Below are 18,165 nucleotides of genomic sequence, written 5' to 3'. Positions count from 1 at the left end.
TATTTTGGCTCCTGTGGATTTGGTTTAATTTTCCTCAGCTTCAGCTTGAACTTGCATATGAGTAATTGGTGGTCTGTTCCACAATCAGCCTAGTTGAGACAATGCCAATTGCTGCCTTTGGACAAAAACAGCGGCCCTCTCGGTTTTACCTGACACCCCCACGGTTACCTTATACACCGCCACTCCAGTCACTGAATAACGATCCTTTGTTAGGACAGTCACCAAGGAGAAATAAAAATTCTGGCTCTGACATGGAGACGTTAGGCGGTTTTCCAGTGGAGTTCCTAATTCAAGTGTCCAAGTTATCAAAAATCCTCATGATTAAAAAGGAACACATCAAGAAATTAAGGGAAATGAACACAGAAGCAGAAAAATTGAAATAATATTCCACGCCAATTGGTGGTGACTTTCAGGGGAGATATGCCACCATTGTTCTAGAGCTTGAACAGCTCAACAAGGACCTAAACAAAGTTCTGCATAAAGTTTAGCAGTACTGCTAAGAGCTGGCTCCAGACCAGGGACTTCAGCCCACAGATCAGCCAACCGACATGCGGAGGAGGTGTGAAGAGGAAGCACAGGAGATTGTTTGGCTGGCCAACTCCTCCATGGGACATCCCTGTGTGGAAAATGAGAATCTCACCGACCTAATCTCCAGGCGCACAGCTATTTTACTACAAATTAAGTGTCTAGCAGGAGGAGGAGACTTAAATTCCTTTGAATTCAAATCACTTACAGACTCATTAAACGACATCAAGAGTACAATAGATGCTTCTAACATCAGCTGTTTTCAGAATAATGTAGAAATCCATGTTGCACATATTCAGAGTGGCCTGAGCCAGATGGGAAACCTTCACGCCTTTGCAGCAAATAACACCAATAGAGACTGAGTCTGCGCTGTGAAGGTTCCGCTCTTCCAGCTGCACAGGACGTGTTTTTAAGAAGTCCTTTTCTGTGACATAGGCTTCCAATACCAAACACCTGCCTGCTGCAAACATGAGCACTTAAAACCTCCAAATAAGGCATTTTAGTGTCCTGTACCGTTCTGTAACCGATGTACTGACCAGCATTGTAGGTTTCCTTTTTTATCATTCAGCTGCTGTAGCATTGCTTATGTTACATGTGTCTCTTAGCATATATTTTTAAATGGAAAATATCTGACTGCATTAATATAATTTCATGGAAGACTGTTTCAACTCTACATGAAGTCAACCCACTCAGTGTATGCTGTGGAGGAGGAGGACAACTTTGGTCTTTAGTGCCTCTCAGTGGCAGTGTGGAGATTCATCTAGAAAATGACAGTTCCAGATGATTGCATTGAGCAGCTTCTTGGTCTTGGAAAGAGAACACCGTGCTGTGTGGAAGGCACCATTTATGTGGAGGCCACTGGGATAGAGATAGGAAATAGAGACTTTACAAGTATATTACTTGCAATGTGACATGGCTCTATAGATCATTTTATAATGTTTAATATTTTAATTTATCATAATTTATAAAGAAACCTTTGTTGTTTGTCTGTTAAAAAATGAAGGAGCGGGAAAAATGCATTACCACAAAATGGTAAATTTCAGCGAATGGATTTGGCATGTCTTTTTCCCATTAATTGGGGGGGAAGTGCTATTGTTATGAGATTTATTATAAATAATTTAAGGAAAGGACTGACAGCACATTATTTTCATATTTTTGTTTATTTGCACAACTTTTAAACCAGTGTACTGATTAAAATGCAATAGTACACAACTTAGAAAGTAAAATGAGTTTTTTAAGGAAAGCAAATACTAGTGTGTGCTGTGATACGAATGCAGAAGAATGGTTTGGGGTTTTTTTGAGGTGTTCTGGGTTTTACTTTTCTCCACGGGGAATGGATTTTTGTTTTGTTTTTTCAAAGGAAACGCCGTATCTGGAATGTTGATCTTGTAAAAAGTGTGTACTTGGAGTTTCCTGTTTTAATAGAGACTATTCCAAAGTTCAAGTGTAAGAAACTGGTTTTTCATTTGGAGTTTAAAAAATAGCTGTCTAAGAGGTTTTGATTCTTTCAGATATCTCATAAAAGGAGACTTTTTCTATGTATATGTAAAATAAAGCTTATTTTCCATATGGAATGTTTGTATAGTTTACAAATGCTTCTGTATTCTTTGTTGGTATTGTGCCACCGCAGAAGTTCACTGCAGAGTTTATATTTCGCTAAATTGTTGTGTTAATTAAGAAATGAGTAAATCTTTTTTTCCTAGTGATATTAGTAATTCTAAATAAATTGATCTATGAAAATCACTACCAAATTACTACTTTATCTTTGTGGATTCTATTGGCTAAGATTTTGATAAGGACTTTTGCATCTAGATGCATGAAAGGTATTGGGTAGTTTTGGTATGAGGATTATGCTTGTTTTTTAAGATGATTCTGGAAGTATTTCTTCTTTTCCTATTTTTGAAATACTTTAAGTAGAATTGGTGATAGATCTTCTCTGAATATTTGATAGAATTAATCTGTGAAGCCATTTGGTCCAAGACTTTTCTTACAGAAGTCTTTTTATGGCCTGGTCAAGTTGCTTTATTTTATGTATTTTTTTTTGTGATGGATATGTTCAGGTGTTCTACATTTCTCCATGTCAATTTGGGTAGAGAATGAGTTTCAAGGAATTTGTCAATTCCTCTAAGTTTTCAAATTTATCAGAGTATAGGAACGGGAAGAATTTAAAAATTTAAGGAGCTGAATAGAAGATTTCAAAGGCCGCTCGGGAAGACAAGACAAAATATTATAATGAAATGTGGAAGGAGCTGGAGTCAGAAAATCAAAAGGTCCAAACTTGCTCAGCATTTCTTAAGCTGAAAGAACTAAAGAATAAATTCGACCCATGAGTTGCAATGCTTAAGGATGCTATGAGGAGATATTGAATGATTCAGGAAACATTAGCAGAAGATGGAAGGAGCATGAAGAGTCATTGTACCAAAAAGAATTTCAAGAAACAACATATGATCAAGAGGCAAGGCTGATGAAGGAGGAAGAGTAATCTGCTCTGAAGGACTTGACAAAAAATAAAGCCCCAGGAATTGATGGAATATCAATTGACGCATTTCAGTAAACAGATGTTGCCCTGCATGTGCTCATCAGGTTGTGTTAAGGAATCTGGAGGACAATTACTTGGCCAACTGACTGGAAAAGACCCATATATAGTCCCTTTCCAAAAAAAGGTGACCCAAAAAAGTGTGGAAATTATCTAACAATATCACTAATATCACACACTAGCAAAATCCTGCTGAAGATTATCCAGAAAACACTGGAGCAATACATTGACAGAGAAAGTACAGGCTGGGTTTAGAAGAGGTAGTGGCACTAGGGACATTATTGCCAATGCCAGACAGACTTTGGCAGATAGCAGAGAGTACCAGAATTTCTATCTGTGTTTCATTGACTATGCAAAGGTATTTGACTGTGTGTATCACAATAAATTGTGTCTAACCATGAGGAAAATGGGAATCTCAGAACACTTGATAGTGCTTATATGAAACCTAAACTTGGACCAAGAGGTAGACCTCAGAACAGAGCAAGGACATACTGCATGGTTCAAAATCGGGAGAGGAGTACATTTTCAAGAAAATTTATCGTTTCATTTTTTATTTCTTTTATAACCCAATCATGTTCAAAAAGAGAGTAACTTAGTTCCCATTCAGGTGGTTTTGTAAATTTTACCCTCCTGCTATTAATTTCTAGTTTAATGGAATTATGGTTTGAGAAGCTACTTTTTTTGTTTTGCTTTCATATTTTTTAGTCTTACTTTGTGTCCTAATACATGATCAATTCTGGAGAATGTATCATGGTATCTTGAGAAAAAAAAATAATTGAATCTTTGTTGGTTACAGTATCCTGAATACATCCATAAGTTTAAGTTGGCTGATAGTATAGTTTAGATCTTCTGCATCTTTGTTTCTTTTGAGTTGACCTATCCTTCTTTGGTAATAGTGGTATTTTGAAGTCTTCTGCCACTAATATGGTTCTGTCTATTTCTTCCTTCATTTGTGTAAATCATTGTTTATGTATTTTGCAGGTTTATAATTTGGTGTGCAAATACTGACCAAGATATGTCTTGATCTATTGTGCCTTTAATTTATATATAATGTCCTTCCTTGTCTTTTGTGGTGGTTTTCATTCTGAAGTCTATTTTATCAGAAATAATTTTTGCCATTCCTGCTTTTTTTGTGTTTACCATTTGCTTAGAATACTTCTTTCCAGCCTTAGATTTTTTAGTCTTTCTCTGAATTTTTTAGATGTGTCCCTTGTAAGCAACATATTGAAAGGCTTTTTAATTAATCCATTCTGCTGCTCTCTTCTCTAAATTGGCATATTAAGTCCATTCACATGAAGGGTGATTATTGTTAGGCCAGTTTTACCATTGTCATTTTGCTGTGTTTCTTTTTCTGTTGTTTCTGATTACTGTGGTGCATCCAGTTTATTTTAGTGCCTCTGTGTGAAGGACTTCACTGAAAATTATTTTTTTAAATTTTTATACTAGTTTACTTATAAAGTTCATATATAATTTTTTCCACACTGAATCTTTCCCTTTGCTTTACCCATCCCTCCCTCTACCCATCAAATTATGTGCTTCTATGATTAAGCTCTCATTCTTTGGATCCTTGAACTTGCTCTACAATAGTAGCCCTCTATAGTCTTTATAAGGCTGAGTTAGTTCACTTAGCATAATGCTTTCCAGTCCCTCCGATGTAGGTAGTGATTTACAAAATAATTGCTCATGCGTGCTGCATAGTATTCCATTGTTTGAAAAATATACCATAATTTCTCAATCCAGTCCATTGTAGTTGGGCATTTGGGTTGTTTCCATGTTCTTGCAATAATGAATAATGCTGCTATGAACAAGTGTACACGTCTCTGTTTGTGCCTCAGTTTTATATTCTCAGGGTATTCCAAGCACTAGAATACCTCTGTTATGTGGTATTTCTATGTTCAGCTTTTTTGAGAAAATGCCAAACTGCTTTTCAGAGTGCTTGTACCATTTTACAATCCCACCAACAATGTTCCTATCCAACATATCCTCTCCAACATTTGTTAATTGCTGCCCTGTTAAACTTTGCCACTGCTATTGAGGTAACATGGTGGTATCTCATTATGGTTTTGATTTACATTTCTATTATTGCCAGTGATTTGAGCATTTCTTCACGTGTCATCTGGCCATCTGAATGTCCTCCTTTGTGAAAAGTCTTCCCATGTCTCTTGCCCTTTTGTAATTGGATTGTCAATCTTTTTCTTTTGAAGAATCAGGAGTATTCTGGAAAGTTTTCTTACAAAGCTCTGAGATGGTATTGCCAAGTGTTTTTTCCCAGTCAGTAAGTTTTCTTTTCACCATGTTGGAAGTTTTTGATGATCACAGGGATTTAAATTTTTGAAGATCCCATTCACCAATTTTATCCTCTTCAGACTGTGCATTTCTCTTTATACTCTAGAATAGGTATTCTAAGCTTGATCCCAGTTTGTCTCTTATGAACTTTATGGTTTTAGGCTTTATTCCCAGGTCCCTGATCCACCTTGAGTTGATTTTTCTGTGTGGTATGAGATGTGGATCCAGTTTCAGCTTTCTGCAGGGTAGCAGTCCAGTTTTGCCAACATCATTTGTTGAAGAGGTTCTCATTTCCCCATTTGATAGGTTTTATTTATTTGTCAAATATCAGTTGACTATAGATAGCTTGGTTCGTTTCTGGGTTCTTAAATCTGTTCCATTTATATGTGTGCCTGTAATTGTACCTTGCTGTTTTGGTTACTACTGTTGTGTCTTAGGTGTTTTGAGGTCAGGGAGTGCTTTGCCTCCCACTCAATTTTTGTTTTTCAGTAGTGCTTTACTTATTCAGGGTCTCTTTCTGATCCAAATAAACTTGACAATTTCCCTTTCTATCTCCTTAAATAATGGTTTTGTTATCGGTATTGGGATGGTTTTTGTCTTGTTTTCACCAATTCCTTAAGTTCATTTTTTCTCTGTGAAGGATCTTATTTCTCTTTCGTATTTGATGGAGATCATTGCTGAGAATAGTATCCTTGGCTGACAATTGTTCTTTTCACCTTTGTATATGCTATTTCATTGTCTTCTAGCTTGCATGGTGAAATCAGTGATTGATAAAATTGTTTTCCCTTTGTAGATGACTTTTTGTTTTTCTCACACTTCTTTTAGTATTCTATATTTATAGAATACTTAGGTTTAGTTTAGAGAATTTGACTATGATGTGTCTTAATTTTTGGGTCTAGTCTATTTGGTGTTCACTGCATTTCTTTAATGTGCATTTTTACATTCTTCATAATACCTTGGAAGTTTCCTTTTAGTATCTCTTCCACAATTTTCTCAGTGACTTCTCTTTCACTACTCTCTTCTGGAATACCAATCATAGCATGTTGTTCATTTCATCCCACATGATTCTAATATTTTGTTCATTTTCTTTATGTTTCATCTCTGCTTTTTCTTTTAGTATGTTACCAGTGAGTCTCTTATCTTCCAGTTCAGTTCATTTATTTTCTATTCTTCTTTCTTCATTTCTATTTCTTTTTGTCTCATCGGTGTGTTGAACACTTCTGCCATTTTGGTCTTAATATTCTGGATTGCATTTTCATGCTTTTCTGTTATTTCCAGTACTGTTTTTGCTTTACCAAGTCTGACTCATAATGATTTTTTAAGTTCTTTTACTTCTTTATCTATATTACCAATTCTTTTTTTATATTATCAATTCTTTATCTTTTACATTTTATTCCATAGCTGTTCAAGTTGTTCCTCATCAATGTATTTCTTTTTGGCCATTGCCTCTGGGATAATTATTCTATTAATGGTTTCCATTTTTTTCCTTCCATCGTTTGCATCTTCTTCTATAGCTGTTCAAATAACTCTATATCAACACATTTCTTCTGTTTCTCTCTATCTGTGCTATTCATTTGTCCTGCTATTTTAGGAAAAGGGTTATTTTGGTTTTTTTCCATGACTGAGGCAAACTGCTGGTTTCTTGATACTATGTGAGTCTTTTGTTAGTACATGCTAGGTTGTTGTAACTATACGATGTTCAAGGGTATGTTTTGTGAGGGAACTGTAAATTGGTGTTCCCCTCTTGACCCAAAGTGGCATGACTCCTTCCCTCTAGAAATCATGCTTCTACCCCTAATCTTCCACTTACTTGTTAGAAGTCCCAAGTTTTCCACATGATGTAGCTAGATAGCAGTGTACATGGCCACAGTAACAGAAAGTCGAACAGAACAGCCATTTTTGTTTCCTTCCAGAAAAAGTGGTTCAACCTGATATTATATATATATATATATATATATGGTCTCACACACACACACATGCGCGCGCACACACACACACACACACACACACACACACACACTCACTCTCTCTCTCTTTCTCACCTGGTGATGCAATCATTAAAGGCTCAACTTCTAACCAGCAGATCAATTGTCTACTTCCTTAAAGATTACGTCTTCGGATCAAGATGAAATGGTTCTATTACTTAGAATTATTGAATCAGAGTTGACTCTCTCTCTCTCTCTCTCTATATATATATATATAATGTGTATATACAAGATATATAAAGATATATAAATAAAAATTTAAATATATATATATACACACACACATATATTGCTTCTACAAGGTGTTCTTTTCATAACAGTTATCATAATTCCCTCATCATTATAACTATTGTAGAAAGAGAGAATTGGCATAGGAAATATACTTTTTGGAGTTGTTGTTGTTATGTACCATCAAGTCACTTGCGACTCCTGGCAACTCATAGTACAAGAGCTCTAAATGCTGCTCTATCCTGTGCCAACCTCACCATCTCAAACACACTTATTCCCACCACTCCAATTACAGAATTGATTCTTCTCATTGAGGGTCTTCCTCTCCTACACTGTCCCGCCACTCTCCCAAACATGATGTCCCTCTTCAAGGACCAGTCCCTCCTCGAAACATGTCCAAAGTATGTCAGATGAAGCTTCAGAATCCTTGACTCTAAGGAGCACTCCGGCATCACCCTCCAGAGGACAAAGCTGTTTGTTCTCCTAGCAGTCCATGGTATATTCAACACTCTTCTACAGCACCCCAGCTTAAAGACATCAATTCTCTTTCTATATTATCCCTAGTCACTGTCCAACTCTTTGATGCAGAACATGCAATTGCAAAGACTTAGTCTCCAGTCTGACATCGTTGCTCTTCAGTACTCTTGAGAGGTCTCTCACAGCTGACTTTACCAATGCAATTTGTCTCTTGATTTCCTTGCTGCTGGTACCAAGAGTGCTGACTGTGGAGCCAAGTAAACTAAACTTTTAACTATCACAGTCTCTTCACCATCCATACTGATGCTGCCAATTCGTCCAGTGGTGAGAATCTTTGTTTTCTTCATGTTGAGCATCAATCCGTATTGAAGGCTGCAGTCCCTGACCTTCTGCTGCAAGCGCTTCAGGTCCTCCTCAATTTCAGCAAGCAGGGTTGTGTCATCTGCATAATGGAGGTTGTCGATGACTCTTCCACCAATTCTGATGCCACATTCCTCCTCGTACAGCCCAGAGTATCAGATGATCTGTTAAGTAAAAGGACATTTTCTCATAACCTTCCAAGAAAAGAAGCCATCCTTGATACTTGTACATGGCTGTTGTACTTAGAGACTTTAAAGTTAAGCCATACTAGCTGCATCATAAGAGAATGACAGCAGCATGATATGTTCAGAATCACAGAAATCCAGATTGTTTGAGACTTTGGCCATCACATCAAGGGCTGGTCAAGGGGAGAGTGGTGTTGAATGGTGTAGGCAAACTTAAGAAGGGATGGATGGTGGTGGAGTAGGAAAGGTTGGATTAAAAAAGAAAAAATAAAAACAAAACCACACCATGTTGCAAGGGTGAGCAGCAACATTTAATCTAATGGTCATTTTTGTAACTGGGTAAATGTCTTTCATCTGCTCTTTTCTGTAAAATACTTGTCTGTCAGATACTTTTTTGGAGTAAAGATTATAAGAGATGCTACTAGAACGGGGAGAAAATAAAACCAGTAAAGCAAGGCTGTTGGCAGACTTAATACTTTACCTTTGAGATTTGTAATGTGTCCTGAGTTTTCATATATTCACTAATAAACCATCATGGATTAGTGGAATTAATTTAAATTCTTTAAGAATTTCAACTTATTGCAAGTGAATCTCAATTGCTGGGTAGCTCTAATCACTGTGTCTAAACTCCTTTAATCTGAGTTTAGGGACTAAATGTATTCTTTTATCCTCAAAGGAGGATATTGGGTCTTTAGCCACATCTTCTACAAGATCTGGTGGTTATGTCTTCTTTCTAAATGTACTTTTTGAGGTTGTTATTACTTACATTAAATGTTTGAATCTTTCTCATTTACTGAAAACATTAAAATTCAGTAGAGTTATATATGCAGTTGGTCTTTTTCCTTTGATAATTTTCGTTAGAGATAATCAGTCAGTAGTGTTTGATAAAATTACGCTCAATTTAAGCAAGTAAGCAATGTAGAAGCCAAAAGTAGCAAGATCCTCCCATTACATAAATGAAGTAAACTTTAAAAAAAAAACCAACCAGAAAACCTTTTTGCTTTCTTTGGCCTATGTTCTCCTACGGATCATCTTTAGAGATTGACCTCTGCCTTAATAAGATGCTCATTTTAATTTCTTATATAATTGCAACTTACATAGCATAGTTCTTTACCTCCTTTTAAATTTATAAGAGAACTATGGTTGCCTAGGCTATAAAGACTAGGCTGGATCCCAAGGCTGAGGCTATAAAGACTAGGCTGGATCCCAAGGCTGAGGCTCTTTGGTGATTGGAATCCACTTGTCACTCCATAGGAGACTCCTTCTATATGTGTTTTCTCAGAAGCCACTGGAGGGTCAGCTATGGAATATGTTACAACTCATGGCAATGAGTTTTGAGTTAGGTACATTAGAGAGAAGAGCTTGAATGAGAGAGAGAGAGAGAGAGAGAAAGAGAGAGAGAGAAGAGAGAAGAGAGAAGAGAGAAGAGAGGAGAAGAGAGAAGAGAGAAGAGAGGAGAGAGAGAAACTATCCAGTATTTCCTTAAAAATACTTTTTTGCATTTATTTAATGGTCTACATCTGAGTCTTTTAGAAGAAAGTGGCCAGGACCAGTAAAGAACTCAGTGTTTTTTTTTCCTCAGTTACAGCTTTTGTGTAAGCTATAGATTTGTGAGGAAGGTATAACATTGCCTACAGCAATGTAGGCAACTTGCCATTGAGCCAATTCTGATTCTTGGCAATGCCTTGTACACTGAGCAGAACTGCACTTCTTAGGGTTTTCATGACTATGATCACTTGCAAATGTATTACCAGGCCTTTCTTCTGAAGTGTGTGAATAAGGCTGGGACCATCAACCTTTCCGTTAGAAGTGAACACTAAACTGTTTGTAGCACCCAAGACCAGTAATTAGAGTTTGTTGTTGTTATGTGCCGTCGAGTCGCCTGCTACTCATAGCGACCCTATCTACAACAGCCCTAAACTCCGCTCTGTCCTGTGCCAATCACACTGTCTCTGACACTCCCATCCCAATTATCCCAGTCACTAAATCAATCCACCTCATAGAGGGCCTTCCTCTCCTGCGCTGTCCCTCCACCTTCCCAAGCATGGTCCCTCTCTAAGGACCGGTCTCTCCTCACAACATGTCCAAAGTATGTTAGACGGAGCCTCAGAATCCTTGCATCCAAGGAGCCACCTGGCTTAACCCTTTCCAGGACAAATCTGTTTGTTTTCCTAGCAGTCCATGGTATTCTCAGTATTCTTCTCCAGCACCACAGCTCAAAGGCATCAATTCTCCTTCTATCCTCCTTGGTCATTGTCCAACTCTCTGATGCATAACAGGTGATTGTGAAGACCATGGCCTGTATCAGACGCACCTTAGTCTCCAAAGAGATACCATTGCTCTTCAGCGCTTTGGAGAGGTCCCTAACAGCAGACTTTCTCATGGCAATGTGCCTTTTAATTTCCTGGATTCTGGTGCCAAGACTGTTGACTATGGAGCCAAGCAAACTAAAGCTGTGTACAATCTCAATCTCTTCACCATCCATGCTGATGCTGCCAATCGGTCCAGTGGTGAGAATCTTTGTCTTCTTGACATTGAGTCTCAATCCATATTGTAGGCTGCAGTCCTTGACACTGCAGCAGGCGCTTCAGGTCCTCTTCAGTTTCAGCAAGCAGGGTTGTGTCATCTGCATAACGCAGATTGTTGATAAATCGTCCACCAATCTTGACCCCACATTTCTCCTCATAGAGCCCCGCCTCCCGGATAATCTGTTCTGCATATAGGTTGAAAAGGTATGGAGATAGGATGCATCCCTGGCGTACTCCCTTCCCAATTTAGAACCATGCAGTGTTCCCTTGCTCTGTTCTGACGACTGCTTCCTGGTCCAAGTAATAATAATAGACCAAAGAGTTCTAAAACTTAAAAATTTTCTGAGTGACTTGATTAAATCAACTTTCTAAACTCAATTTTTTCTAATTTAAATATTTTTGTTAATCTGTACATTTTATCACAGCTCTCCCATTTGAAAGAAGACAACACTGTTTTCCTCTTTTGCCAGATAAGTTCTGATGGAACTTTATTCTTAAAATGCAGGACACACTATCATCTTCACAACACACCATCTGGATGAAGCAGAAGTGCTGAGTGACCGAATTGCTATCCTACAGGGAGGGCAGCTTAGGTGTTGCGTCCCTGCCTTCTGCCTGAAGGAAGATTGCAGCCAAGGTCTCAGCCTGGTGCTCGCACGACAGGTATGGAATTCAGGGATCCAGACTGAGACTTGACTGTAATTTTAAAGTCTTCTTGCTGTTTGTGACATAAAATGAGGCGTGACCCTTATGGAAGAAGAGTGAGTACTGTCAAAATTGTATTGGAATAGGTGAAGGGAAGGCTAAATTGAATTGAATGGATGATCAGACAATGTGTGTACTGCAATTAAAAGTAAAAAAAAAGACAGATAATTGACAGGAATGGAGGTGAGAAAAAAAAGAATTGTTTGCACACAGACACACAATTGTGGAGAGTTGACAGATGAGAGGGTAGGGAGAGGAAGAAGAGATCATAGATCATTGAATGGGTGAGTAGAGTGAAGGGAAAGGGAGAATACATAGACAAAGGACTTTGATAAGAAATTATAAATAATGGAATAAGAAATTACAATTAATGTTATAAAACAAAATATCTGCAGGTGATAAATAAAAATCAGATAAAAATATGGTATTTAACACATGGGTTTCCATTTACATAAACTTAAAAGACATTTGTTCTGAATTTCTCATGGCCTCCTATATTTTCAATCTTGCACTACTATATAGTTCTCTGGTGAAATGGGAACCAAAGAGGGAGGAGTCATTGAGGTTTCTGAAAATGCGTTCTTGTAATCTCAGTAAAAGCAGAAAGGAAGATGAATTTAAGAAACAAACAAAAATGTGATTGTGATAGCATAAGTGGAATTGAAATAAAATTCCTGAAATACTTTTTGGGTGGGCAAAGAGGGAAGAGCAGGCTGGTAAGGTGATAATTTCATAAAGGATCTTGAATACAGTCCTTACAGTGTCAGGAGGGATAATCTCTGTCTTCTATGTGTGAAGACCTACATAAGTTGTTAACTTACATTGTGTTTACTCCACCTCATGGTGACACCAGGCACAGTGGGTTAGAACACTGCCTGCTCCTGTGCCTTTACCACTTAGATTCATAGAGTTTTTATTTGATGATTGTCAGAAGTCAATTTCCAGACCTCTTCTTCATAGTCCAGCTCTTCTGGGGGCTTCTACCAAGACTTGAGCATCATAGTAACACAAAGTCACCACTGCCAAACGTATGGTGACAGCCAGAAGCTTGGGAACTGCACTGCTTGGAACATGTCACATCTCTGGGCCTTTGTTCAGGTGGGGATAGCTTTCTTTTGTAGCAGCTAGGGTAGTAGATAGGACCAATACACATGGCTATTGAGAACTAACCAGTCCCAGGAGAAGGTACATGACCATTAGCAACCACTGGGAGTTGGAGATTGTACTGCTGAGAACTTATACTTTGCTGGACCTTTTCTCTGAGCAGTATATCCCAGGAAGCACTCTTGTGACTTTTCTCCATGTCTGGGGAAACCAACCCCCTTCCATGAAAACTACAGAACAGGACAGAGAAGCAGCCCACCATAACTGAGCAAAGACCGTGCCCCTCAAAGGATAATCAGATGAATATCTTGGCACATGAAACAGGAAACAGGCATTCGTAGATGACCAGCAGGAAGAATTTCCACTGAGAAATTAAATTGGGATGAACACTTAGAGTCTGCAACTCATGAACAGCATCATGAAGGTAAGAAACTGCCAACAACTTACATAGACACAAAAGAAACTAACTCACACATGCAAAGACAAATTTCACATAATGTCAAGGAAGCAGCAGGTACCTCCAACATTATGGGGAGACCAACAAAAACCCTTCTCTTAAAAAAGTACGTCAAATTTCAGAAATACTAAATATCCCAGAGACAAAGAGGCAGAAAAAATATAGTGTGGAGTTGCACAAAATGCTACTGAAAAGTTGCAAATGATGGAGCTAAGAATTGAAGCCATAAATAAAGAGGTACAAGAATTTAAAGAAATCACAAGACAGAGAACAACCAAGAGAGTTCTAGAGACAATAGGAATGCATGAAAATGCAATTCAAAATATCAAGACCAAAATGGTAGAATTTTACAAAATGTTGGAGGGACAGAAAAAAAAAGCCAGAATAGAAAATAAAGAACAGAGATTCAGTGAACTAGAAGACACTAGATGAAAAAAACAGAGCGAAGACACAGAAATATGAAGAAAATATTAGACTCATGTGGGATAACATCAAATGGAATATTTGTTGGATTGGAATTCTAGAATAGAAGTGGGAGTGTGGTGGGAAGGGAAAGCACTGAGAAAAGGTTCTAGAAGAAAATATCCCAGGTATTTTAGCAAACTTCAAATAGACTAGGACCTCCGCAAGATCCATCAAGATGCATCCAAAATCAAAGATAAGTTGAGAATACCAAAATTAGCAAGATAAAAAACAGAGTCACTTGCAAAGGAGAACCAATTATATTAAGCTCTAACTTCTCAGTAGAAACCTTGACAGAGTGAAGACAATGAAATAACATACACAAAAAGCTGAAAGAAAATAATTGCCTGCCAAGGATCTTGACCCAGAAAAGCTGTCCATCAATATGAAGGAGAAATCAGGTCATTTGCAGAAAAGCAGGAACTCAAGAAATTTGTGAAAATAAGACCAACTCCACAAGAAATACTAAGGGAAGCCCTTCACAGAGAGACAGCAAAGGAAAGTGGAGGACCAAAATAAGAAATAGAATAAAACAATAGAAAAACAAAAGAGCAAAACGACAATGATAAAACCTGGTATGTCAATAAGACTTAATATGTTTTGGTTAAACATATTAAGAGAATTATGGTTTGAGATTGGATAAAACAAACAATTAAACCCAAAGCCAGTTAATGTGTGATGTACAAGACACACATTTAAGAAATGAAGAATTACACAGAGTAAAAATCAAAGGGGGGGGAAATATAAAATAGCTAATGTTGTTATTGTTATGTGCCATTGAGTCACCTGTGACTCTAGTACAACAGCTCTGAACCCTGCCCTATCCTGAGCCAATCTCATTGATTCTGACACACTCATTACCCAAGTTACTGTGTCAATCCATTTCATCTGGGTCTTGTTCTCTTGGGCTGTCTCTCCACCTTTGCAAGCATTATGTCCTCTAAGGACTGGTCTCTTCTGGCCCTGTGTCCAAAGTATGTGAGGTGCATGACATTTGTAAAAAAGCAAAAGTGGCAATAGTAATCTATGATTAGACTTCAGGTTGAAAGCCACCATAAAAGATAAACACACTATATAGTGATTAAGGCACAAGAGATCAAGAAGATGTAGCCTTGTTTGACATCTGTATACCAAATTATAGAACAGCAAAAATACATAAAACTAGATTTGTGGTGGTAGTGGTGTACCATTAAGTTGAAACTGATACATAACTGACTCTTCAGTAGGTTTTCAGAGGTAGTTAATTGCACAGGAGGATATTCCCCATATTTCTGCCATGGAGCAGCTGGTGGGTTCAAATCAAGTGCCTTTGGGATTGCAGTGCAGCTTCTTACCACTAAGCCAGAAGGAGACTTTAACATACCACTCTCAACAAAGAACATGTTAATTCAAAAGGAATTCAGCAAAGATGCAAAAGAAGAAATGCCATAAAACTAGAAATTAACAAGAGGATAAACACACCAATGTGGAAGCCAAATAGCAAGCTGCTTGAACATTATTGGGTTATAGAAGTGGAAAAAATGAAAAAATATTCCTTGAAACAAAATTAAATGCAAGCTCTGAGATACAGCTAATCCCATAGCATCTAGAAGAAAGGAAATTATAAAGACAAGAACTGAACACAGTGAAAAGAAAATAGAAAAATAATTGAAACCTTCAACAAGACCAGGAACTGGTTCTTTGAAAGAGTTAAAAAGAAAGAAAAAAAAAAGAAAGACAAACTATAAGAAAACTTAACAAAAGAGAAGAAAGAGAAGACACACATAACTCAACTAAGAAATGAAAGAGATGACATCAGAACAGAAACAGGTGAAATTAAAAAATAACAGAATAATAAGAAAAGCTATACTGTTATAAACTTGAAAACTTAGAGGAAATTCCTAGAAACTGACACTCTTCCTAGATTAGACAGATGTTAAAACATCTATGCAAACTGAATCTCTCTTACACACACACACACACACACACACACACACACTATAAAAAGTCTCCCTCTCCAAAAAAGCCCTGACTCACATGAATAAACTATCACCTTGTTGTTGTTACTGTTGTTCTGTGCCGTCGAGTCACCTGTGACTCATAGTGATCCTAATTACAATAGCCTTAAATTCTGCTCTATCCTGTGCCAATCTAATTGTCTCTGATACCCCTACCCCAATTACCCCAGTCGCTGGATCAATTCTGCTCATCAGGGTCTTCCTATCCTGCAATGTCCATCCACTCTCTCAAGTATGACATCCCTCTCCAAGGGCTGTAAGAAATGAAGAGGTGACAAGAGCAGAAACATATGAAATTAAATAAAAAAGAACAGAATATTATGAGAAGCTATACTCTAATAAACTTTAAAAACCTAGAGGAAATAGACAAATTCCTAGAAACTGACACTCTTCCTAAATTGCTAGAGACAGATGTAGAACACCTATACAGACTCATCACGCACACACACACACACACACACACACTTGAACAGATTATAAAAAGTCTCCCCCTCCAAGAAAGCTCTGGCTCACATGACTTCTCAGGTCAAACATTTAGGACACACACACACACACACACTTGAACAGATTATAAAAAGTCTCCCCCTCCAAGAAAGCTCTGGCTCACATGACTTCTCAGGTCAAACATTTAGGAACAAACTATCACTTCCTCTATTTAAATTATTTCGAAGGTAGAAAAAGAATTAATACTCCCAGAATAATTCTATGAAGCAACCATAACCCTCATACCAAAACCAGACAAAGACATCACAAAAAAAATGAAGACAACTACAGACAAATGTCTCCATGAACATAGACACAAAAATTCTTTAAAAAATTTGGCCAATAGAAACCAGCATTATATTAAAAAAATCATCAAGACCAATTGGGATTCATATCAGGTATTTAATGATGGTTCAACATAAGAAAAATAATCAAAGTAATTCTTCACATTAACAAAGCAAAGAATAAGACCCACATGATAAAAGGCCTTTGATAAAATCCAATACCCCTTCCTAGTTAAAAAAATCAACAAAATAGGAATAGAAGGGAATTCCTCACCATAGTGAAAAGTGCATATGCAAAACCAAGAGCCAACACACTTTTCAATGGGGAAAGACTAAAGACATTCCCATTGTGAACAAGGACTAGAAAAGGATGTCCACTTTCCCTCACTCCTACTCAATACTGTATTAGAAATATTTGTTAAGGCAATAAAAAAGAGAAGGAAATAAGAGCAACAAAATTGACAAAGAGGTGGTAAAACTGTCGTTATACGCTGAAGACATGATAGTGTACACAGAAAAACACAAAAACTAAACAACAACAACAACAAAAACACATCAAAAACCCCAAAATCTGTTAGAGCCAATAGACTAGTAGAATGGCAGACTATAAGATCAATATACAAAAATGAGTGAGATTTTTCTACAGCAACAAAGAAAGCCTGGATTAAGAAAATAAGAAAGCAATGGATGACCATAGGATGAAAAACTTGGGAGAAATTTAACTAGAGACTTAAAAGACCTTTAATAAGGAAAATGATAAAATACTACTACATAAAATAAAAGAGACTTAGCCAAATAGAAAAAAAAATGTTTCCTGCTTATGTATAGGAAGACTCAACATACTGAAAATTACAATCTTACCAAAATCAATCTACAAGTTCAATTCAATTCTTTCAAAAGAATGAGTTTTTCTTAGAAAATGAAATTGGTGTATTTATTTGAAAAGGAAAGAGACCCTGAATAAGTAAAGCTATTCTGAAAAAGAAAAATTAAGTGGGAGGCATACCACTCCCAGATCTCAAAATCTACTACCCAACTGTGTAACAGCATAGTATTCGTACAATGACAGATACATAGAACAATAGAATATCATTGAGAACCAAGAAGACAACTCATCTACCCCATCAACCCAACTGGCCAATTAGTATTTTATAAGGAATCAAACCTCTCAAACTGGGAAACTGCAACCTCTTCAACAAATGGTTGAATGAGATGTCTGGAAAAACTGGACATCTACCTGCAGAAAATTGAAACAGGATCCACATCTCACACTATGCACAAAAATCAACTCAAGGTGTATTAGACATGGGGTAAACCCCCAAACCATAAGGATGATAGGGACAAAATGGGACCAAATTTGAAACATAACCTATGACAGAAATAGGCTTTCAAATATAGCCAGAAATGCACAAATGTTGTTGGTATGTGCCATAGAGGCGTTTGCGACTCACAGCGACCCTATGTACAAGAGCTCTAAACACTGTTCCATCCTTTGCCAACCTAGCCATCTCAAATGCACTTATTCCCACTGCTCCAGTCACAGAATCAATCCATCTCATCAAA

General features: G+C 37.3%; 1 protein-coding gene and 1 pseudogene across 1 annotated transcript in view; both read left to right on the top strand.

Moving 5' to 3' along the window:
• The window catches only part of LOC102847596, a 3,642-nt pseudogene extending 2,755 nt beyond the window's left edge, over positions 1–887 (top strand).
• Positions 1–18,165, top strand: part of LOC102848396 (ATP-binding cassette sub-family A member 13-like) — a 619,024-nt gene that overhangs the window by 153,134 nt on the left and 447,725 nt on the right. Inside the window, exon 11 of the mRNA XM_006902979.1 lies at positions 11,616–11,773. Coding sequence (XP_006903041.1) covers positions 11,616–11,773 — 158 coding nt within the window. The remainder of the gene's footprint in view (positions 1–11,615; positions 11,774–18,165) is intronic.

This window comes from Elephantulus edwardii, unplaced genomic scaffold (genome assembly GCF_000299155.1).
Source record: "Elephantulus edwardii isolate Elephantulus edwardi_28Jun2011 unplaced genomic scaffold, EleEdw1.0 scaffold00482, whole genome shotgun sequence".
In the NCBI taxonomy this organism is placed as follows: Eukaryota; Metazoa; Chordata; class Mammalia; order Macroscelidea; family Macroscelididae; genus Elephantulus; species Elephantulus edwardii.
Note: the sequence above shows the minus strand (reverse complement) of the source record. Positions and strands in the feature narration are given on the sequence as shown.